Raw genomic sequence first — 25,795 nt, 5'->3', positions numbered from 1 at the left:
AGCGCCCAGCACATACAAGAACTGGAAAGCTTTAGGATATACATAATTTGCAATAAAGGCTGACATAAAAATTTTTAAAAAGCAAGAGGAGTGAAGAGCACCAAAATAACAACAATAACTGCTTGAGGGGACTCTTCACTCAGACAAAAACTGTGGAGATCATACATATTAATACTCAGATGTAAGAGTCATGGAACTAAAAACTCACATAGCTTAACAGTGACTCGAGTATATGGATTGTTCTGCTGGTAACCAAGGAGGTCTCCCTCTCTCTCTCTCTCTCTTTCCCCTGTACTTCTCATTCTTCATCTTTTCACTCCTGCCTCATGATAAAACCCACACTACTCTGATTTGGATCTTTCATAACTACTCAGAAAGTCACTGCAACACTTAAAGGAGGACACAGATGCAGACACACTTTTCCAAGCTCAGTTGCATTCCTGAGCAAATGGCAGTGATTGCTTCCGGAATGCTTTGCAGCTGTCTCAGGAAAGGAAGGCTCTGTCTTCAGGTGCTGACAATTCAACCATGCCATTGGACACTATTCACTATTTTTACCATTATCCATTTTCTCCCAAGATAAATGTGGCAATTTGCTTATGTTTTAAAACTGAAATACAGTTGCAGATATTTAATCCTCTATCATTATTTCTCTTAGAAAATGAGGGTAAAATTTAAAACAAGAATATTACTTTAGGATCTGCAGGTTGCAAAATTCTGCCCTTTTCTGTAAGAAGTTTAATTCATCTACCAAGAGAAGTCTTGCTTCCATCTCTTACCAATCTCACCATCATTGTAGACAGCTCTGTTTATCCTTAGAGCTGTCCTTAGAACCACCACAATGAGAACTCCTCATAGTAGAAAGAAGGGACCACATTTTTCCTGACAAGTTCATGCAAGAGCTTCAAGGACCAGGGATCCTTGAACTGGATCAGGTATGCACTGGAGAGAGAGACTAAGTTATTTTGACACATACAATGGTAAATACACAGCAACCTGGACCAAGGATTCTGTTCTTTCTCTCCACAATGCTACTCATTCACGTATAGTAATAGATCAAATGAGGGTCACTTATCACATCTGCAGGTTTCATATTGGGACTATTCTGGCTAGTCCTATATTGGCCAGATTTGAGCTCAGTTGTGTGATTAGGTACAGCAGAAGAAACCGTTGCCAAGAGAAATTGCTGTTGGGGTCTCCAGAATTCAGGGTACAAAATTAAATCATGAGTCATAGATATTTCATAGATTACCAGGTAGCTGAATTGGATGACAGAAGATGAGATGGTGCAGGCTTTTCTTTGAGACATCACTATTCCCACTGCATTTGGAGGGGAAGCCTACAGTTGTGTGTCATCTCCATATGGCTGGAACTGGAGATAGCGATGTACCAAAACCTTCCCTGGTGGTTCTGCAAGAATTTAGTTTATGCAAAGCCCACTTACGTAAACCAGCAGACCTAGTAACAATTTTGTTTACATTACAGAGCTCTGATGACACATAAAAGACCTTCACATTTTTCATGAGGTTCATTCCTAACATACGAAAAATGTATTTTTCACAGACTCCTACGCATCTCACACTTCTGCCTTTGTTATCTCTTCTGCCATATGCTGTCACCATGCGACTCACTGCCAGGGACTGTATGCACAGGCTCTGCACTAGCCAGATCATTACAGGCTGTGGTAATGATTGAAACCTGAGCACTTCCACTTAGAGCAAAATGAAGAACCTGAACAGACCTCTAAACAAATTACTTTCATACATGTGAAATTGGAGCCAAAATATCAGAGCAGCCTAAAAGTAATTGGTACAGTTAGGACTGCATGAAGACATTATTTAGAAATATTTGCATGTAGTGCTTTTATGCAACCACTTCAAAATAGAAAATAAAAGGGATATTTTTTTTTTAACCCTAAGCTAACATCGTATAGGAGAACTGACTCTGGAATAGAAGGCATGAGGATAGGAATTAATGTAGATAAGTCACTGGACAGTTATATAAACCATCCACATAGAAAATCAGTTCTGTTATCAGTTTTCACGTGAATGTTGGAGAGGTTACCACTTCCAAACAAACACCTTGTCGTTCCATCCATAAACTTGCTAGAACACCGCCTGCTTTCCTCATCTATTCTTCCTTGTAGGCTCAGAATTTCATGAGTCTGTGAAACATTTCCCTTAGCATTCTGCTAATGTTCTATCAAATTCCACATTTGACAATCTACTGAATATGTTAAAAGATAAGCTTTCTTCTCAGTCATCTGAGAAAAGTAAATTGAAATATAGGGAAATCAGAAGTAAAATTATTGTGTTTATTGCCAGAGTAGCTAACATGGTGAATGAACATGATTATTACTGGTGTCTTGTATGGGCTCTTCAAGGCTCCATCTAGTGAATAGTAATGTCATCTTTACAAACAATATACTTTCAAATGCCCAGAGCTATATTTAAGTGCTTGAAAATTGAAATAAGTGAATATTCATTTGCCTGGCAATGTTGAAAATTGACGCATTTTGAGGATTAACACTTAGATTATGTCTTTGTCAACTGAAAGATCTTTCCAATATAATGTCATTAAATGCATTTAGAGTTGATAAAATAGCAAATCATGTTTTCACAATCAGTCCACTTATTCAAATGCATAAAAATCAGCACTGCACCTCAGCCGTACTGAAAATTCAGTAAAGAGAAGGAATCTACATTTTATCACATCAAATTAACCAGGGAAGAAGACGGCTGATAAGGTGACTTTCAGAGGAGTATTTTGGCACATCCTATAGAATCTTTGCTATACAAAATACCTTCCAACAACTCACTTCCAATAAGCTTCTAGCCTAGAGGATTCAGAGTCATTACATGAAAAGCATAAAGGGGACGTCTCAGCCTGTAAACTTCACTAACTCATTCCCTGCATTTTTTAAATATTACTTTGTGCAATAGGGGGAGCTCCTGCAATTATTTATCACAATAGAAACCTAAAGACAATATAGGGAACATAATGGAAATAAAGCATGAGAAAGATTTCAGAAAATAGGATATATTCTTCACCCAACAGAAAGAATGACTGTATGAACTAGAACAACTTAATCTGATTATATCTGCTGTGTTCAGTACGGTTTCCTCAGTACAAAGGAGATGAAGAAGCACTTTCCCCCTTTCAGAATGTATGTTTTCAATGAAGAAGGCACAAATTTATGTAGGTTTTAAACAGTCAGAGATTAACTTGTGCAAAAAGAAAGCCAGCATGGATTTTGAGGTGAGATGTTGTTTTAATTGAGTATGTCACAGGAAAAATTTATGTGAGCAGATAATCAAAGTCTGTACCATAATAAACACAAAGAATTGAAGTACGCAGCATAACAAATAGGGATAAGAGGAGCTCATTAACACTGCTCAGCCAGCCTCCATTCTTGAAATTCTTTGCTTTTAAGCACTTAATTTCTCAGCCTTCCTTTCAATCAGAATTTGTGCGTGTCTGTAGTTCCCCAAGAATGTGGGCTTTCTTTTACCAAACTGCAATATGGAGATTCCGTTACAGAAAACAATATAAAACTTCAGCTTCAATGACTAGCAGGGCTAGGACTTTTAAACTGTCAAATACTTGAGTAAATAGAATAGTTGTTATTAATCACAAATTTCTATTCTTTCTGTAGATCATTCCTATGGTCTCTTAGGCACAGCATCCACAGTTTGCAAAGGGGTTTGAGATATTTACTGATCAGCACCACACTTCATAGCAGAGTGGAGCTTCATGCTCTTGATGGGCCTGTCATCTGTTCTTACTCACATCCATTCCTGTGTTTCTACAACTCATTTTTGCAACACCTTCTTATTTAAAACTATCTTATACCTCATGTCACCAGAGAAGAATGGGCTATTTCTTTACACATTTTCTACTTGGGCACCAGTAGAGGGTGTAACAGCACAGGGGAGACAACTGTGTTTTTCAGTTAGTGTCTGGCTTTGCAACAATCAAAATGTTGCTCTAGCAACTAGAGTGATTACAAGCAAACCCACACCGTTAAGCATCGACACAGAAATGCCCAAGCAGCCCAGCACCAAAGACGAACTGTGTGGGAATTCTGCACATGCAAAATGCACAGCCCGTGTGCACGAGCTTGCAGTTAAACTGCAATGAGTGTCTAGCGAGCCAGTTGCAGCTGAGATTTTTCAAGGATTAACACAACAGTTTATGTTGTAGGAGGTCATAAATGGCACTCCTTACTGCCAGGACAAGCCCCAAATGTCGAGCTCCTGGTCCAAAGGACAGGATTGCTTATGTGCCACTGGGAAAAGCTATTTAATATGTGCTATGTATTTTCCCCAGCCTCAATGTCAGAGAGGTTTGATCTATTTCAATTTAAAAATCAGCCAGACGCATACTCTCAGCATGGCAAATTCAACGTAAACAGTGAAAAAGTGGCCAAATTGCACGAACAGGATCTTGCAGTGTGAAGCACCGTGCAACCCTGCTGCCAGCTCTGCTGGTAATATATGGAAACAGAACCACTGCCTATTTTGCTTGCGCGCTGGAAAGCAACCTCCCCTGCCTTCTAAGTACCCCTCCGTATCTTTTCCAAAAATGTATTTGAAATTATTATTGATTTTGTCATTTTGGCCTTAGGGTTACATTCATCTCACAGATCCAGCTATATCCAACTCTACCCCACGAGAACTTTTGAAAACTAGAGCTAGAGAGACTGGTGTACAGATACTAGACTGACTAGTTAAAGAGACCGAACTTGTGTTATTTTCCCTTACGTAAAATAGCTTTAAATCAACTTTGTTCCCTTCCCTTCCCTAAAATATAACTGAGGCCAGTAGCATACTCCAGCTCAGTATTTTATGCTCAATTTAACTGCTACATTGCATTAAATGATGCGCAGTAATGTAACCCTAAATGCAAATGAATTCGTGTTTGGTAAAAGAAAAATCTCTTTGCTGCCTTCTCCAAATACAATTTTTTAATAGATTTTAATGAACTAGGAAAACGAAGCATCCACATACGGTGAGAAGATTTCAAGGCATGCATTAAAAGAAAAATCTTTCATTACTCATCAAAAACTAACAGATGTGACAGAGGAAAACAATTAAGCTATGAAGATGAAACTCAAACAATTAGCAAATATGGAAAATCATCTATTACAGTGCTTGTAAAAGACTCAGCACAGGCTAAAAGAGAAAAACATGCATTTCAAATTTCAAGAGTGGAATATATTAAATTTCATTTGAAGCAGATTATTTATAGTAATAAACTTCCCTGGAAAATTAAAACGACAGGCGTCCCACCATCCCCCCTGAGATAAATTCATCATTATTATCAGAACGACTGAAGACGTTATGTTATGTCCTTCTGGTAAGAGTATAAGGTTTTGTTAACGTATCAAAGATTTTGAGGACCTTTCTCTGAATCTCATAAGTTTCTCTCTCAGTCTTTTCCTGGGCATTACAGAGGAGCCTCCAGGCCTCTCTGAACTGTATGTGCTGCCAGTCCCACAGGCATTATTCTGACCATCTAAAGATATAAAGTCATCTAAAGATGTCCTGCAAACACTCCCCATTCCCTGGATTAATGCTCTTCTCTGATGTCATTTTAACAGTCATACATCACCCTAAAATAAACAAAGTATACAAAAGCTATAAACAAGGGGCTGTTTTCTATTACCCTGTTATTTTGTGTTTCGAGTAGCTGGCAACAATTCTGGGAATTTGGCCCTGCAGTCCCAGTGTCGCTCTGATCATTCAAAACTGACTACAGGGCAAGAAGATCAATGTGTTGTGTAAGCACTATAATACTTTTACAGTTTCAAATTGCGGGAATGCAGCCTGCATGCAGTAAACAAAATACTTGAGTATTCATCTCTGCTGCACTTACCTTTCACTTAACATAATTAGAGAGAACTCTGGCCATATGGCAAAAACGCAGAACTAGGATTCATGAACCATTTCTATGCTGCCCAGGTTCCTCTGCCGCATTTGTCATGGGACTGTCTGAGCTCCTCCAGGATGACACAAGGTGACAAGCATTTGTCACACATATTTACTGTCTCAGCTTCTCTCCACAGAGAAGTGTATGGTGTGAGAGGGAGAAGGATGTCTGTTTTATACATTTGTCTTGGAAAGGAAGTTTATATGGTTTGCAAAGGCCCTTAATCCAGTAAAAGCCACTGGACAGTTTGAGCCTGCCCCAGACAAGTTCTGTCTCCTACCCAGGTGAACATTACATGGTGCAGGAAGAGTCCTGCTGTGCTACAAAAGCCCAGATATTGGCAGCAGTATTAATCACTAAGCTTCACTCAGTTTCTAAAATACTTTGTGCCTGAAAGTGTATACCATCCTTAGCTGAGCATCACTGCCTATTACTGGGGTGAGATCGCCTTCTAGGAAAGACAGATGTTTTTACCTTGTTACCTCTATCTGCCTCAGAAAATACAACATCTTTTTGTTTAGTTTCTACACCTGGTGCTTTCAGTGAGAGGTCAAGCACCACCTTGATCTGGTTTAACTCCAAGTGTAGCACTGAAATGCAGCATCTTAAAGAAGCACTGAAACTTTGTAAAAATGCTTACAGAACGAAAGATGCTAACTAAGTATCTAAGAATTATTACTCAGTGCATGGAAAAATGTTTATTTTCATACAGAATAAGACTGCGTCAGGAAGTAGTACAGCATTAGCAAATACGACTCTAGAAAAAGGAACTGCATACTGTTACGTTCATACATTTAATAAAGGCTGAACGTGACAATTAAGAAAGGTCAGTACCCTTGAGGAAGCAGGACAGACAGACAGGGAGAGGTGGAAGTAGTTATTTTTGCATTAAGGAAACACGCTAAAATATTCATTGTCTTTATCTGCTGTCAAGAGATTGTTTTTGTGTAAGAAAATACCTTTAACCTTTTAAAGACATCACACAAATGCATTCAATTAAATTCCTATGTCCAGAAAGAAGGCATCCAAGCATCTGTTTATTACTGTAACTTTTCTACTCCTGCCATAAAAAAAAAAACCCAACTAAAAGTTCTTAATCTTTACAGTTCTTAATCTTTACTGATACTATTTCTTCCCACTGTTATAATTACTTTCAACCTATCATAGAAATATTCATCAGCTCTTGCACGTGGGTCCTCATCTGGTGAGAGTCAAGGTACAGAACTATTCTACAATGAGGAAGTGGGATGTAAAGCTGCTCTCTGAACACAAGAGAAAATCCACCCTGAGTAAAGGACGAGAACAATACCTATGCATTAGTTAAGCCTTAAAACAGAATTTAATTATTAATTTTATGATCCACTGGCTATGCACTGTTCTTGTCACACTGCTGTTTTTCTTCCTTACCCTCAGCACATTTCTGAAAAGACAGGACAACTAGATTGTAATACACACTTTGGCAGCAGTACACATTCCAATAATGCTGATCATGAACTAGCTGCTTTCTCTAGTTACATCATACAACGCCTAAAGCGTTCTTATAATTTGTATACCATAGTAAATACATCAACCACATGCTTCACATTTGCACCTTGTTCTTTTCAATTTAATGCTGTACTTTAGTATTTTTCATTACCAAATCCCCCACCTGCACAAGAGAAACTAAGGCAAAGCTAGCTGTGATTTACCTTATTACAATTTTTAGAAACTTGGCAAAGAGCACTGCTTGACATACTGTCCTTATCTGGCATTCCTAAGAAAAAGAATACAGAAAATAAATATATACTGTACATTCTTTAAGTAACAGTGGAGGTATTTATTAATAGAATAGGGAACTGGAGGGTTCAATACTTTAAAACATACAGATCAATCTCTGATTTTTTAAAGAGGAAAACAGATTGATCCAGATGAAAGTTTTCTCTTGTGAACACAAAATAATACGAAAAGCTAACTTGTGTAAATACTACAAACAGTTTGCTAGACCTAGTACTTTCTCACAACTTAATACTTGATGTATACAGGAATTATTTATATTTTTTCATTTAATGTTACCTGTGTTTTAGTACCTGGAAGTCAAATGCGACATTGAGTTTGCACCAACTAGCATTGCCATGCTATGCTCTCACAAATAAAACATATTAAGCACATAACATATGGGACAAAATTTGCAGATGCAATTTCTAGCCATCAGATTGTCCTGGTTGGCAACTAAATAATCTTCCGGTAACTAAGTAAGAGTACTTTGATTTACAGAGGTGATGAGTTCCAAAGGCTGTCCTTACATTCATGTCTACAGCACTATCCCACAGTTTGACAGGTTCTCATGAGGCAGAGACATGCCCAGACTTATTTAGCTATGTAACTAAGGTCAGACAGCAGCACATTCACTGCGGGCTGTCTGCCCAAGCACTAAGCCAGGTTCCCAGGCAAGTTGTGCAGCCCATCCTAACTAAAACAAAATAAGCCAGTTTGTTATATGTATTTTACTAGCAGGACTTACGGCTGTCTCCCATGGAATTCAGGTAACAGCTATAACCAGTTAAATGTTCCATGGTATCAGACAGTATGCTTTAGCCAACAGGCCTGGCTCATAGTGCAATTTGTGTACATCTCTGTGTACACCTTTTCCAGTTGGCAATGCAGTTAGGCAAGTTCCAAAGTACCTCCTACGACACGCAGTATTAATATTGAATTGAATTTAACGTCACCATTCCAACACCCCAAAGCAGAGCACTTCAATCTTCCCCTTTCTTCTCTTTTCTCTTTTTTCTAACACCTGATGTCTATTTTCTCATACTTACTGTCATTGTTGGAGCCAGTTTCCATAACACCATAAGGAGGAGTGAGAAGTCCAGACATATACTGTCGATATTTCTGAAAGACAGCAATGGCACATTCAGTCAGGTACAGATGTATAAAGCCATTCAACAGATGATGTGATATTTACATTCGTGTGTCTGCTGCCTTGTGTGTCACACGCACATGGACAACCTGAGGCAGTCAGACCTGTCTGCTCTCCATGCTACCAGGCCTGCTTCTTGACTGGAGCACACTGCTTTATTTTATTAAAAGTTGTGCTAAACCAGCTGCCTCTACCTTCCCCAAAGCACGACTTTGAGAGTTCTAATAAATGAATACTGTACTTGGTTGTGTGATTTCCCCTAAAGGCCGTTTTAAAGCTCGTTTGAAATTACACTACTCAGCTGAACTCAAGCTCAGCAGCTACTTTATTGTAGGGGTGGAGACAAGGCTGCTAACTAAGGATTCATGAGAATCATGTGCCACTACAATTTTGGTGTCAGATTTGAAATGCACAGGATTTAGCCTGAAAACTCTAAACATTGAATTCCAGCACACTAAGTTTGGGGTTATGAAACACACAAACCCAGCACCTCAGGTTCTGTATACACACACACACACAAAAACTGTATTATCAGATGAAACTTTGTAACTGCAAAAATAATGTCCTTTGTATCACCATAAACTACATAATTGTAACTGATGCCAGTAACTGGTATTTTTCTTCAGTGAATGCTGGTGACATGATCAATAAGGTTCAAAGCTCTGTCTAGGACTTAAGAAATTCACAGAAGCTAAAAAATAAAACCAAAGCGGGGGAAAAACATGTCCTTTTATCACACAGAAATCATTCAATGAATAAGCAAGACATTTTTGTTATCAATCATACTATATTGCTGTCATGCTTAAGGGTAAACAATTATAATTCCGTTTTTGAACTGTCAGAAAACAAGCTTGTGCAACAGGGATGCTGATGATCAGTGTAAATAAACTGTGTCAAGCGGTCCTTAGGGTGTTCAGTGAGCTCAACCTGAACAAGCAGCCCGCTGAACTTCACGTAGGTTTCAGCTAAGTACACATCATGAGACAGAAAACGACCCTCAAAGTACGATTATAATTCACAAGTTTCATCCTTTGCTCTACGGAGCTGCTTGGATGCACTCACTTTTAAAATGTTGTCAATGCTTGAATTATTGTTTTAACATTTCTTTTTCTTGGAAATGGATATGAAAATATCATCAATTCTAGCACTAAAGACTGAGTGTCTTGCATTCTAAATAACAAAAGCTATAAAGATTACATTAATCTTAATAATCCAATCCTATTTTTAGACAAGCCATTACATCCTAAAGCTTAGTAACATATTATTTAAATCTCACTCATAATCCAGCTGTAAACTCGTAGCAGCAAAAGTATGTTATATCCCTGGTCATTCACACAAAGTCAATGCTGCTTCATTTGAGGATAAACCTCTCCTGTTTTCTTTCCAAAACCATTCACTTTGCTATACACTCCATTCAGACCTACGCCTGGAACTCAGTGAGAGGAAGAATACGAGAAATAATTATATTCTCTGTTCAACAAGTAAATCACACACATAAAACAAGAGAAAAACTCATTTTGGTTGGCTAAATGAAAAAAAGAAAAACATGTCACAAGTGGTTGAAGTACCATTTCATTCACAGAGTAGATAAACATTTTGTTCTACCTTGTACTGAATTTCATCTCAAAATGTGATTTAGAAATGGAAAATTGAAATGTTCCATTTGGGATATGATAAAATCAAATTTTATAGTGGTTTTTTTCCTTTCTTCTTCCTCACCATTCAGATGAAACAAAACATAGAACACACCACACAATTTCGAAAAGATGTGGGGGCCTAGCTTAACAAAATACCTACAGGTAGAATAAGCCAGAATTGCATACAACACTTGAAAGGAGGCACCTAACCCCATTCAGCCCCACTTTATGCCCAGGATGCCAAAGCCCAGCAGGAAGAAGAGCACAGATGCCAAGGCCTTCAGCTCTGCCACCCTCCCCTTGAAGGTGCCACCCTGCCATGGGATGAGTCCAGTGAGTGTGACCCAGCCCGCCCCACAGGCAGCGCTGCCTGCCAAGGAGTTCAGGCAGCATTACCAGAAGAGGCACTAATTCAAGATACGCCCTTAGAAAGCTCAGTTGTTCAGACTCCTCCAGGGGACCTCTGTGTAAATGAAAATACCTTCTATACCTGGGTATCTGGAGGGATGGTTGATATGGCTGCCTACACATGGTCTTCCATGAAGATACCTCGATGGGGTGCAGGCTGACAAAAGAGGTATAATTCACACCTAAAATTGCGTCACTTCATCAGCCAAATTAAATGTCAAGGGACTCTTCTTTGTCAAGAGGTCAGGGAACACTGTTTGCTGGAAAAACCTAAGTATGCAAAGGCAGATGTAAGTAACTACATAAAGCTTCACAGTATCAGATGGAGTAATCGAGTTCCAGGTATGAGATCTCTCAAAGCTGAGATAATGAGGAAAACAACACTGACTGTGAGACCTATCTCATCACGATAATGTCTGTAAATGAAAAGAAAATGCAATAAATTAAATTGCACTGGTAGGTGGTATTTAAAATCATCCTGAAGATTAAAAGACTAAATATTTACAAAAGGCTTTTGAAAGTGTATTCCATTGGTGGTATGAACTCTGGAAAGGCTTTCCTTATGGAAGACAACAATAGCTATCAAATCATCATAAGCTTGTTTATTACCAGAAGTCTTCAAGTTCTGTAAATCCAACATGACAGCAGGTTTTAAAACTACACTCAGTGACCTAATCACTCCGTCTTCAGATTCCTACCAATTTATAAACTCAATCATGCAACAGCTTAAAGATCAGACACTTCCTGCATCTAATCTGACAGCACAAGTAATAAAGACAGTAATTTTTTCTTCGAGTTACTGACCGCCTCATGTCCTTGCAGGGGCAAAAATTAACATGACCTTTTCAGCCACTGCTATAGCCTAAAGCATATGAGAGCTGACAAGGAACAGTTGGGGATGGGAGAAGAGGAAGAAAGAGAATCACACACGTGCTGTACTGGGAAGGTGCTATGGGTGAATTTTTATACCAACAGTTTTTAAGGCCACTCATTGACAGGTTTTTCAGCATGTTCCTTTGCATGCTCTTATTTAGGCTTTACTTGCAGTTAGCTGCAGTTAGTCTCAGAGGTTTTCATGAAGACAACAGATTTAATTCTATTCTGTGAACATAATTTGGTATATTTTTACATGCTAATGTTTAAAAAGGCAATTACTATAATTCTGATGCAAGCTATCTCTAAATTTCCTACATTTTTTTCTAGCGCATATAAGGTATATAAAATACATCTTCTAGTCCCTTCTGCTGCAAGTACTGAAGAGCTAATGCCTCTTTAAAGGGAAAAAAGGAGCAAAAAAGAGCTTTGAATGTAGGTTCCACATCAGATACTCTCCCAAGTGCAGCAGTTCCACAGTCAGCAAAGAGTATCTGATGGGCTGTATAATAAAGGACCCAGGTAGAGATGGTTTGTAGCACTCGGGAATCAAGTTAGGCTTCTGATGTTTCCCCTTCTCAAGGTAAACCTACATGTGGCCAGATACTGTTATAGGAAGTGTCCTGTAGATACTGTTATAGGAAGTGTCCTGTAACACTGGATAAGGTTTTGTAGACCACAACCCGTGCTTGGCTGAATCTCTCTCTTTCTCCCCTGCTCACAATTACAACCCACAAAGTCACTTTTGACCAAATGCACTTCTGCTCCCTCTTCTGCCTACCACTGGCAGCAGAGAAGGTGACAAGGCAGAGCCTGCATTACTTGCAGATTTGGGAGTAACATAAAATAATTCATCTGTGTTGTAGAAATCCTAGGCCAAACATCAAGGTGCTCTTTCCACATGTTTTTCAGAGCCTTGTGTAACTATTTTATTTGATGCTGTCATTTTGACTATTACCTGAGTTCTGCAATCCTCCTGTACTAGCTGGCTGTACTCATCTAATGTTTCTCTTGGGCAATATATGCTGTAGCTTAACAATGTGGGCCAGCTTCTCTATTTCCTTTTGACAATAAATAATTGATCAGTGATTATCTGAGTACAACTCTGTTCTTCCTCTAAGTTGGCTGAGCCAGTCGTGCCATTCTGGAAATGAAGGATTCCCTCGTGAGCATTACTCACAAGGGTGCATCCCTCCTCTCTTTTCTCCAGAACAATAAGGGGAGATGTGAAAAAGCCTCTGAGGATCTCTGGGCCCTCTTTTCACCCACCAAACCAAGCAGAGATTGCTATCTCAAAGTTTAGATCTGACACTCCAAATATTGCTCTTTACTGAACTGAAAGGTAAATTCTCAGGTCATCTACCTACTCTCTGTTAGTGTTTTCCATGGAAAGTGCCTAATGTTCTTACAGAACCAAAAAAACAACCAAATAAACACAGATAGTCATGTTCATAGTTGTTTTTTACCTAAATCTTACTCAAATGGGAAACCAAACAACGCATTTGCTATTGCCCAGTAGTGTGTGCCGAAATCCACAAAAGACTGGCATAATTCTGATTTCAGATACTGCCTTCTTAGTATGCTTATAAATTAATAAGTGTACTTCTTCTAAACAAGCTCAATCAGAAAATTCTATACATTTCAGGTCAATGATGCTTAACTCAATACCACAAAAAGGATCTGGCCCACGGCTGTTTAACACTGGAAAGTGAATCACTGCTTGAAGCTGGTGCTTCACTCTAAAACACCAAGTGTCCTGCATATTACTCAATACTTGAGTTTGTCATTCACAGAAGATATATGTATTCACTGTCTCTCGCGATATACGTAAGAGAACGGAACTGAGGTATTTCTAAAGGAAAGGATAAAGTCAAATTAGGAAAAAATAATGCCACAATAGCAAAAACATATCTTTATGTATTGTGGAAAAACAGAAAATAAACCACGTGAAGATCTTACCATGACTTACTGAACAGAGATTGTTTTGTATGCCTCAGTCTATCAAGTCATTACAATGAGATAGACATGGCCTGAAATAGCAGAAGTGAAGTACCATTTAGTCATATTTAGATAAAATAAGTACAGGAAGTGCCTGTACTGAAATTGCTGAATCCTGGTCCCAGAATTAGTACAATTTATATAATAGCAGATGAATCTGCATATTTTCCATTTATTTACCTATTTACCATCTTCTGAATGTTTCTGCATGGCTCTAATCAACTACGCTTTAGATTTTACTTGATCTCTTTGTTTTTGAGGCACATATTATTCTGTCACATTCCCACTTAAATCAGTTTATCGTGCTTGAAAAGCTCTGTGTGCAGAATTTTCTTGGTCACAGAATCCCCCTGAGTTTTAGTTGAAAACAAAAATGCACCCAGCTCCCTGAAACCATGCCAAATAGCAGACTTGGCTACCAGATAGAAACCCAAAGATAAGACTGCACTGCAAAAAATCAAATCCAAGGAAATCAGAGCATGAGCAATGATTAAACAAATTACACAGCCTATTCTGCTCCATCTAATTTAAATATAGAAATGACATCATGCAGCCCTCCGATTCTGTCTCCTAGAGGAATCCACTCAGGAAATGCAGTTGGGTGGAGACAGACTTGTTTGGGAGGGGTGGAAAAGACTGCATAGACTAAAAAGAGGACAAAGAAAACAAAGAAGAACAAACAGTCCATCTGTGTATATGTTTTCTTTTACTACACTTGTGGAACCACAGAACAGAAAATGTATGCACAGGAGAAAAATATAACAAATTAACTGCCTTTAATGTGAAATTCAAGTTTTCAAAAGTGACTGAAAAAGAGCATTATACAAGTCCATATTTACTTTTTCACAGTGATATCTGTGTTGTATTTGTTCACTGCAAAATCAGATGATGATGACTGTCAGTCAGCAGCAGTGCTGCAAACTCAGTACAAGATCAGAAAATCAAGCTGTGCTTTCCTTTTTTCCCCTTTCATTATCACCTGTAGAAGAGAGGCAGCAAATCACATCTGAGATGAAATTTTCTGAATGATGCAAGTGGCAGAACAGAACCTCACTCCTCAGTAACTGTTCTGCGATGCTGACAACTGTAAACATGCATCTTTATTAGCAAAGCCAGCAGATATGTTTCAAAAACAAAGAGCAGAACTACTAAGAAAAAGGTATCTATTTAACACAATTTTTCTTACCACTACAGCCAACCTTTAAACCTACACTGACAGCACTTAGATCAAGCTAAGTCTGGCATCATCTCATGGGTCATGCACAAGGGAAACCTGTCCCAAGAACAATTTCCGAAAGTTCTGGGCACAAAATACTTCTTCCTATCCTCAGGCAGCCATATGTCATTTTCAGATATGCTATTTTAATGAGGGGAGAAGCAAAGATGTGGTCTTTCAGGTGAGCTCAGTCTGGGTGTGCTATGCAAGTGTACGAGGAAGAGCAGAGACGGGTAATATGAGAGTCGCAAAGCCAGGATGAGGCTGGGCCTTGTTCAGCTGCTCACCTGGGCAGCGATGAGCTGCCTCCTACACTATTTCTTCCATGTGCTATGCCTCCCTGAACTGATCTTGAGCATTTTTCTGGAGCAGAGCTTCAGCTGAGACAAAAGGTCACACCAGGAACACATTTAAGTCTGTAAAGTGCTTTGATAGAGTGGTAAATTCCGTAATTGCAGCAACATACAACAAGGATTGTATGTACTAGAGAAGTCAGCAAGAGTCTCTAAACCAAGTTATAGTTCCACCCTGAGATTGCCACCTTGCAAATACAGAAGGCCTGATAGACATAACCAACATATCTTTGCATTAATATTATGAAAATGGCTTCACCTGAAGAAGTGTATATGGAAGTAGGTATGTACCACCGAGACTGAGAAAAGCTGCAAACCTCCCAGCACAGACTGTGCAGTGACCGGGGGCTGAAGTCAAGCTCCTCTGTCATGAAACTCTGTAAGGTCACCACAAGGTCTGTGCAGTACTTAAATCCTAAAAATAGAATGTAAATGCAACTTAAATGACACATTGGCCTTATGTTGACACTGTGTGCAGCAGTGGCTTTACGTGTTGTTGGCAGACAGCTTCTTTTCTTCCCTTCCAAATAGTGATCTGATCCGCAACTTCGATTTTCATATTTTCATACTTTCATATTTACAACACCTAAGCCAAGAAGCATGTTGTTCTAGAAACTTGTTTTCATCTAGAAGGAAACTCTGGGTTAAATATTACTTTCTCTATAATCAATATAAAACCTTAATCATTTCAGTGGTGTCAGCCTAATGCCATGCTTTTGCTTCTCACAGAAATAAGCACTTATCAACTTCCAATACTCTTCTAATATTAAAGGCTCCCTTTGCATGGATAATTCCTCAAAGTGATTGTTTCTACTCTATTGTGCATAACAATACTGATATCTTGTACATGTAAATAAGTAAACACACAAGGGAATTTCCATTATAATATTAGCCTTTCTTCAGTGCTTTTTAAATATTATTTTGTTTACAGTGTGAGTTGCTTTAAAAGCAGCTTGTGCAGCTCAGTAACACTGCTGTGAAATCAAAACAACAAGCACAATACAAAATAAGAGGGGAAAACCTAAAGACAAATGAAATCATTATAATTCAGGAAGCACAACTGAACAGAGTCTACTCCTAGTGCATGGAAAAGTGTGTGTATTCTGACACAGAAAATCACTCACAATCAGATCAATATCACTGAATAGGACCCTAAAATATGGGGTCCAACTCAGATAGCAGTCAGTGCAATGGCAGCTCTGGAATTACCTTGCTAGCATCAATCTCTCAGTGGTCCAGCTGCTCAAATTCAAGTCCATTTCATACACAGTGTCGTATAATGAATGCTGCTGCTAGTACTTTCCCACTGGAGTTCACAATAACGTTTCAGCTATTTCGTAACTGTTTAGTTATACTGCCTTACATGCACAGTCCAACATCTCATGGCCCTCATGTTTGAAGCTCCCGATAAAGGTCTGTGAAACACGGTCTCTTCTGACAGACTCGTACAACAGCATCTTTTCTGAAGATACCAAAACATATTGCATGGGAATGACCGACTTTTACTAAACTGAAATGCAAACGACATTGATAATGGTGATTCATCTGTGCCATAACACAGGGATTAGGTGAACTGAATTGACAATCTACAATGCAACAGCCTCATTTGGATGGGGCAGTTTTCAAGATTTTTCCCTCTGTCTGGAGTCAGTGCAAGTGAATTCCTCAAACCAAAGACATTTTATTTAGCTGCCAGTCACTCACCAAGACCTTTCTTTAGGCAAAAGGTAAAGTAACATTATTCATTTCTCCTCATCCCTAGAAACTATTTAAAACCTCATCATGAGAGGGGACAGTGAGGAACAGAGGCACACAGGGATGGGAAAGAAGGAAGAAAGTCCCACTGGAAGTTAAATGTCAGAAAAGAAAGAAACGTTAACAAGAAATAATGAAAATGTTTTAAGGAGCAATAAGTGAATGGCAGGAGGAGAGTGCAATATGTAGCCTAAACAAACTCCTTCAGTTCACTGAAGAGACGAGACACCACAAGGAGAGGATAGACTTCAGGGAACAGGGCACACTGATAAGAAAGAGGCGGGGGAAGTGACAATGTGAACTGGCTGAATGATATGCCTAATAAAATGCATGTTGCCACCAAAGAAGCAGTTCTACCTGCTGGATGCTCTAGAAACAGCAATTTCACAATGGGCAGAATCTAGGCTCCTTGAATCTGGCTGTTGTGGAGACAGTTTAGGCCTAAAGATTCTGCAGATCGAGATGAACAGCATATAATACAACATCAGGCCTCCACCAATTTTCCTATTTTACATAGTGATCTATTTTACATAGGGAAGCATGGTTTACATTTGTTATTTTTTATCTTGTGGCACTGGGATGTCAATTATAAGCAAAAATAGAGGAAAAATTGATAGATAAAGTGAGTTTTAAAGGATTGAAATAGTACAAGCCAAGCAGAGTCCAAACCACTCTGAGATTCTGAGGAATGACTTGTTTAAAGAAACGCCAAAACATTCTCCCAGATTAATTCAAATGGGTAAAAATAACCCACAACCTTTTGGTTACCATTTAAAAATTGCTCAAATTGTGTTTTCTTCCATGTGAGCTGAGCATCAAGCACACAGCCTAGTTTGACTAGGTTGACACTTCAGTGTGGACAGAAATTTTGTGCTAAAAAGCCTTGGTTTTCTTTTTATTTAATTTTTTTGATTGGTAGTTTCTTTCACAGTACAATATAGAAACACAAAAAATGGCCACCTCAATTTTCATTCTTCATTATCAGCCTTCATTCTCACTATCATCTGTCATGTTATCTACCATCAAGATTAAACCAGCATTTGAGATATGCAGGTGGGCACAGTAATGAAGGTGCATTGTTGATTTTCTTAAGTGGAAAAAAGAGTAAAGATGTGTTAAGGCTGAACCTACAGACCAAAAGAGAAAAATGAAAAAAGAAGAACATGAAACATGAACCAGAACATGAAACAGAAACAATTCACAGGATAATGAAGGGTAATGTACTGAAGTAAACTGAATAATAATACTTCCAGAAAAAAGAAAGAAGGCTGGAAGCAGAAGAGTATAACATCTTATCGGTCTCCTATTCTATCCAACAAAGCCCTGAAGTCAGCTTGACTGGGGTCCAGCTTTGCTAAGCTCTTCACACACAATGAAAGGTCAGATCCTGTCTCCCTCCTCCCACCCAGAAAGGCCCCAGTGCATTCAGAGGCAGGACACAAACAGCAAGGGACACAGCACAAAAGGTGCAGAATAGCACAAATTAACTGCGTACAATAAGCAGATGTTTGACCAGGGATTTTTGTTCAAATAAAGCAAGTAAGATTATATTGGAGCATGAGGTAACTGAGAACAAGAAGTTCACAACTGTGGCATCCACCATAGGACAGACCTCCACAGGCTGAAATGAAAACACTTTAGGAAACAATCTCCCCTCTGAAAGAATGATATTTGTTATATTATTTTGCTAAAGCTATACCACCAATAAGGGACACAGGCAATAAAGAAACTGAGTCAACACTAACCAAAACTGACGTGTAACTAGACATAACCAGATTCAAAGGGACACAGCTATTACTACTTAGTTTATACGGAAGGTCTACACAAATTATGATTATGGAAGACTGTAAACAACCAACTGTAAGAGAAAGGGGTTTGCTGAAGAATCACTATCAGACCATTAAACTTGGCCATATACTACGTACATAACAACACAGCAGTTCTGTGAAGCATTTTGGCAAGGAAATTCCTCATCTGAAGGGCAATGAGAAAAGCTGATTTCTGTGCTAAGACTCCGCCGAAAATTATTTGCCAAGCCCGAGCTCCCAAAACCTGTCAGCACAAATGCCCAAGTACTCACCTCTAGCGGGAGAGACAACTTCTGTCAAACTGGCTAAAAGATGTTCTCAGTGAAACATTTGTGGCACTTGGTTTGCCATTCTGAAAGACCTGGCTTTTAAAAGTACATTCTAAAACTTACACTTGGTTTTAAAAGTTACCTATTTGATAGTAAGCTCGCTAAGAACTGAATACATTTTCTGAATTTTTATGTTTCTGTTCCACTTGGGCAAACAGCCATTTCATTTGGGTATCCCCTCGTACACGGGTAAAAATAATTTCAGCAGCACATTGACATCTCAACCTATCCCACTAGAAGGACAGATTTAATACAGCCAGGATGTACATCATTAACTTTGAAAGTAGAACAATTTTCTAATGCATTGCTTTCAGTTGATCGCTTCTTAGATACCTTTGTATTTCCTCCTCCTTCTTTATAGAATCATGTTTTATTTGTTTGTTTAAAGGATGACAAAAAGGTATTAAAAGAAATACATCCGGTTGTGCTGCGGAGGCCCCACCACCTGCTTCTCAGGAACCCTGGCTGTTCTTGTTCCAAACCTATTGGAAGCAATGTATTACAAGGGATAATATTTATACAAAACAAAAAGCAGTACTAGATAAACACACTGTTTTTACATGGAGCGCAAACAAAATTGGTTTTCAGTAGAGGAGGAAAAGTAACAGTGCACAATATTACCGCACTGTGACTTAAAATCATCTCTGTAGATTTTCAAATAAAGATGAATGGCTTGAATGGCACAAGTACACTTTGAAAATTCAAAGACACTCAAAGCAGACATTACAAAACTATTTTCAAAAGGCCTTGCTAGGAGGAGACAGTAAATAACCCTGACTCTGGCTGCACAGTTGCAGCTGAGAAGGGAGAGCATCTTATCCACTCATCTTTCTGTCCATATCTCTTACACTGAACAGCTCCTGATAATTGTCCCAGCCTTCTCATTAAAAGTGTATCCAAACCAATTTTAATTGTTGTTTGTGTTATCATTCTGGCCACGATATGCCAGACCTCCTGTGCTCAGCCATGGGTACAAAGACTCTGTGCTGCTGGGCTGCTTTCCTCACCACACATAACAACATTGCCCGCCAGGAAACACCTCCTCTGTGTCCCTTCTGCCCAGTCACTTCCTGCTGCCAGTGGAAAAATTCTAAATGAATTTGAGAGAGGGCTTGAATAAGGTCATAAAAGCTAAATAAAAATTAGTGGTAGGAGTGAGGTCCCAAATACAGGAGAGGGCAGCACTCTCTGTCACCCACTTCCCTGGGTAGCAGCCAGCTGAGCAGCCTGTGCACACACAGCTGGCTCATCATCACCACTGGAACTCCAAACCGCACATACATTGTCTACCATCAAGCAGAGACATCATGGAAGTTAGGGTAAGCACTGCTGGCAGGAAAGACCAAAACTGGAAAGGAAATAAGCTGTCTCAGTTCTCCCACTCCCAGAACTTTTCAATCATTTCCTTGGACTCTGATTATATTTATATCCCAAACTTATTTTTCAACACACATTCTTATAATTAGAAATTCTTCTAAGTGTTTTCATTACAACCACACACCAATGTCCTAAAGCTGCATTTTTTCTGGTTGTTGCGTACACCAGTATCGAAGGTGCTGAGCACTTGAACTGGGCTGCTCTGGCTTGGAATGCATTGCCATTGCCTATTGTTGCAGTGGAGAAAAATATCCATGGGGATCTTCAAGCACGCCTGACAGAAGGACAGGCAGGTTTTATTGAGAAGTAACCTGCTATACTTCACCTTTTTTTCTGGGAGCAAGAAGAATTATTAATTTTTGAAGGAAGAATTGGGATGAGACTTTCAGTCCCTCTGGAAGACAAGAAGAGGTTGCTGGTAATACTAGAGTCAGAACACTTTTAATTGAAGGGCTACGTAATTTGCAACAACCTACACTTCAGTCTATTTTTGTAGGGTTCTTACTCTGTTGTGAAGCAAGACAGACAAAGCTTGTTATTGTCACTTTGATACTGTGTATCCACTCAAAGAAAGTCTTTACATAGAATATGCAGTAAAATAAGCTACAGCGTGAGTCACACTGCGAGAGTCCATGCTCTGGAGTGTTATGAGGAACCACAGGAATCAAATGACTTGCATATGAGAACAAGACACTATCCACGAAGCCACAAGTGTAATTATAGAACAGCCTTTAAGAAGGTTTCCTTCACAGAGAGAAAAAGCTGCCTTCACATCTAAAGCCATTTCATACAATTCTTCTGTTAACTTACAACTCCAAAACCACATTAAAGACAAGTTTTGCAAACCATACTGTAATACAAGTCAAACACATTGGAAATAAGGCAAAAATATCTTTTCCATATATATATATATGTGTGTGTGTGTGTGTGTGTGTGTGTGTGTGTGTGTGTGTGTGTATATTTTTTTTTTACTTGGTAAGTGCTGTTTAACTGATCCATCTTCCTTTGGTAGTACTGAGGAGAACTCAGTGTTACAGAATAATGAAGCTGTACACATATGCCATATATATTCTACTGGCTCGTTTTCAATTTACAAGTATTCCCCTACATACTGCTAGCTGCTTGTTTAGGGAGCATTACAGAATACATTTTTAGCATTATACTGTCTTTTCACTTTTATAAAAATCTTGATATCTTTTAGATAAGATAGCCACTGTAACCTTTGCCTTTTACATAAGATTACTATTTGCATAACTTGTATGGAGTTGATGTCTATTATATACAACTGTGTTGGAATAGATCCTCAGCTGACATAAATTAACAGTTTCACTGGCTTCAGCAAAACTGATAAGTATTCATTGATCTGTTCCAATAGCACTAATGATCATCCGTCTTCCAATAGGAAGGAATATTGTCCATTAACTAGTACTGAAGACTAGATCTCAGGTCATATTCCTGTGTATGCCACTCACTCACTACAACTGATACTTGACCCAAAGCCAGTTCAACCTGGGAAATGTGAAGTCTGTCTACCCTGTAGCCTTAAGAAGATTTGCTGTTAATTTCTGCAGTGTGAAATTTTATCCCTGGGAAGGGACACATGCAGGCAACCTACATTCCACCTCTGTCCTGGCCCTCCTCTGTTCCCAGGCTCTGTTGCATTGCCTTACCAATAGGGAACATGGACGACTGAAAAGGCCCCCCACCACAGCCTTGATGCTACAGAAGATTTACATAACTATTTCCAAAATTGTTTTCATCTTCAAACTTTAGGAAATCACAGTAGGTTTCAAAAACAGTAAACAAAAGCTCTATTAAATAGGTATGACATACGCTTGCCACCGTCTTGAAAAACATGTGGTGGTGTTTTCTCATGGCAAAAATCACAAAATTTCCACATCACCAGTATTACCTAAGTTTAGCAAACTTGACAGGTATCACAAATCTGACGTGATGAGAAAGAGCAGCATAAGAAAGCCTGCAGACGTACTAAACGACTGCACTGCCCAGCGACTGCCAGGAGTGCAGGCTTCAGATAGAGCTGATCCTTCCTGCAAAAAGAAACAAGAGGGAACATCCAGACAAGAGAAAAAAAGCACTAGCGCCCAAATATTTTATAGGGGATTATTTGTCAACAATAGCATGGATCAAAATATGGCCTCTTAAAAAGGAAAATGGCTACAAGTGTCTTTTAATAAGGAAGAGAGCAATAAAAAAGCAGATGTAAAATTAACTAAGATGTCAAGCAAGAACAACACTGCCAGCACAAACATGCTGATTTGCTCTGCCTTAAGACAGAAACTAAGGTTCTGAGGAACCAACGTGTTCAAACTCAAATAATGCTTATATATCAGGTTAATTAGAGTACAAATGTAATTCAGGAGAGGTTTGCAGAGTGCGTACTAGTAGCAGGAGATAATGGTGACCAGAAAAGCTGTTTCAAGCTACCAGAAGATAAAAGGAAAAAGTAACAAGACTCTGGACTCAACTGGCTCTTTGTTGGAGCAGCTGTCCCAGTAAGAGATGTTTCTTTTCTCTAACATGCACAGAGCTACATTTTATCTGGATCTCCAACCATCAACCTAAGCAGTACAAAGAACAGTAACACACATGCATATGAACAACTCTAAAGTGGCCCTGTCTAGTAGAAAATTCTACAAAGAGCCTGACCCAAATCATCTCTGAATCTATCAGCATGTTTTAGAAGTTTCTGAAAGATAAAAGATGTATCCCCTTACAACTATAATTCTCAGTGTCACATGATAGGCGTTGCTTACTAATGAGAATTAACACTATTTTTGAAGCGTTCCTCTATGGTTCTCTTCTCATGCCTTGCAGCAGAATGGTCAAACCGCTAGGGCACCCAGAGGCCAGTTTGGTGGCAGTCCGCTGCCAGGCAGCCCCAGCCGTATCCTCTTTGTGCATGACAGGCGGCAGAGTTCAGTTTGCAGCTGCTGGAACAGCCCGCGGGGCAGCAGGAGCCACCTGGCTACCGGGCAGCACGGTGGCTACACAGCCGCTCCCTGGTACCCAGCAGGAAAAAGCCATAGGCCATGGAGAAAGAACCTGCAGGCCAGGCATGGCCAGTTGGGCACCACAGTTATTCACGAGGGACTCTTTAAATTGAACTCTATAATCAAAGCATCACCATCCCTGTGAACACAGCCCAGTGGAATGCTACTGCATTAAGTGCTTAGTATTTGCAAAATGCTTCAAGATATGTAGATGAAGGATCCCAAAGAATTGTTAACCATAATATTATTCTGACATTGCATTCCTCCAGGAATAGCAAACACTACAGTGTGTAATTGGGCTGATATCTCTTTAAATATACATCATTAGAGCTCTTCTGAGATTCCCATCAGTGTCAGTAACCGTATGTACAAAGAACTACTCATTTGATTATCTTACAATACAAAACCCCATGCATATATCCACAATGATTATATATTCAGTACATTCCCTTTAATGTCAGTGTATCAACTGTGTTTCAGTTGAGACTTAGCATTCATCCTCACATTCAGGCAAGTTTTATCTTGCCTTCTCATCTCCCACACTTGATCTGCCTCTTTAAACCCAGTGTTTCAAGCAACCTCTCCCTGATAGGTTTTAAAAGCAGATTCTTCTCTCTGCTCAATAAGCAAGAGAACAGTATATAATTTCCTGTTTTATGTACAACATCTGGCACTGTAGAAAGAACCATTGCAAATCTTACCAAGGCAGAAGAAAAAAAATAGCTCAAAATCCTCCTATATGGAAAATGGCTCTACAGCACTGGCTATTTACCTAGTACATATTATATGGAAGGTTAGCAGATTTCCTGGCAGAACATAATACAGTGTGTGGGATTTGATTGCCATACAGAAACTGAGAGAGAGGGCCTTCCATCAAACACTCAATGACAAACCTCAATCTGCTTTTTTCTGCACTAAATAAAAAATGTCAAGAGAAATCTGGCAGGAGTCTACACTTCGTAATATTAATATTTTGAGTGATAGCCTACACAAAGCATCTGCAACAAAATAATCTTCCCTATTTAATTGGCAAACAAGCTGAGGGCCCAAAATTTCCCAAAGCACCAGAATGGCTTAAGCAACCACGTTCCATCTATAGCAATGACTTCAACACTTCAGAAACTACGCAGCACTGACATTCAGTGACACCACAGACAGAATTTGAAGATACCTAAGCATTCAGAGACACAGTAACCTATAGTGCTAGTCCTCTTAACAACCCCACAAGAAGCACATGACAACCTGAGGCTTCCATGTGAAGTTATGAACTCCTATCTTTATCAAGCCTCCAACTCCAATAAGAAGGTTATTAAAGAAAGATGACCCTGTACTCAAATACAGTCTTAAAAAGGGGAATCATGATGGAGAAGTTCACCTTTGCAATGATGGCACATGACAAGGGCATGCAACTGTCGGTTGGGACTGTGCAGGGAGGGATCTTACACTAGCATTAGAAGCTTCATTTGGTTCTGCAAGGTTTCTCATGTAGTTGTCCAAGCAGAAAGCAGACTGCCTGAATCAGCAGCCCAGTGAGGAAGAAGAAAACTTGTTTCCCTGGTTGCACCCTGGTTGAGATCCCTTCCTCATGGGTGCCTGAGAGCACAAGTAGGATAAGAGGGCATTTGTCTTCCACTGACTTTTAATTGCTTGAACTTTCACTGTTAATAAGGTAATGCTGCTTTCCAAACCTTTCCATAAATTCTAGCTCTTCAGTTGTCTATCAACACTGAAGCATCACATGCTTCTTGAAGAAGTAAACCCTTCAGAAGCAGTCTGCGAAGGAAGTACCATCAGTGTTTGAAGCCAGGACTAGTTTAATGGAGCCCAGGTAACTGTCAGATTGTTTTACAGCCCCTGTCTGCAAAAGCACTGCCTAACTAGGAATCAAATACCTACAAAAACCTGTCCTACGCATTTGTGGAAAAAATAGCCAAAATTATCTAGGAACCTTGCCATGCACTTACATAAGGTCATGACATGATGTGGTTACTTGTCGGTACTGATATTTATTGAAGTGGAATAAAGTGCTATTCATGAGCTAAAAGCCAACCCAATGTTTTATTCAGAATTAAAATGCTTTTTCCAAAGAGGATGGCTTTTCCAAAGTGGTAAGCACTGGGCCAATTCTGCTTCCTTTAATGGCAGAGGCAGCTACTGAAAACAGCAGCCCTAATGTGAACCATTCTGCTGGCTG

General features: G+C 39.3%; 1 protein-coding gene across 13 annotated transcripts in view; it reads right to left on the bottom strand.

Moving 5' to 3' along the window:
* Window positions 1-25,795, bottom strand: part of RAPGEF4 (Rap guanine nucleotide exchange factor 4) — a 147,555-nt gene that overhangs the window by 68,976 nt on the left and 52,784 nt on the right. For all 13 annotated transcript variants that reach the window (XM_021300039.2, XM_013370121.3, XM_065068781.1 and 10 more), the window contains 2 exons: window positions 8,733-8,805; window positions 7,620-7,684 (listed from right to left, as the gene is read on the bottom strand). In XM_021300039.2, the coding sequence (XP_021155714.1) occupies window positions 7,620-7,684; window positions 8,733-8,805 (138 nt within the window). The remainder of the gene's footprint in view (window positions 1-7,619; window positions 7,685-8,732; window positions 8,806-25,795) is intronic.

This window comes from Columba livia, chromosome 7, assembly GCF_036013475.1.
Source record: "Columba livia isolate bColLiv1 breed racing homer chromosome 7, bColLiv1.pat.W.v2, whole genome shotgun sequence".
Classification (NCBI taxonomy): domain Eukaryota; kingdom Metazoa; phylum Chordata; class Aves; order Columbiformes; family Columbidae; genus Columba; species Columba livia.
Note: the sequence above shows the minus strand (reverse complement) of the source record. Positions and strands in the feature narration are given on the sequence as shown.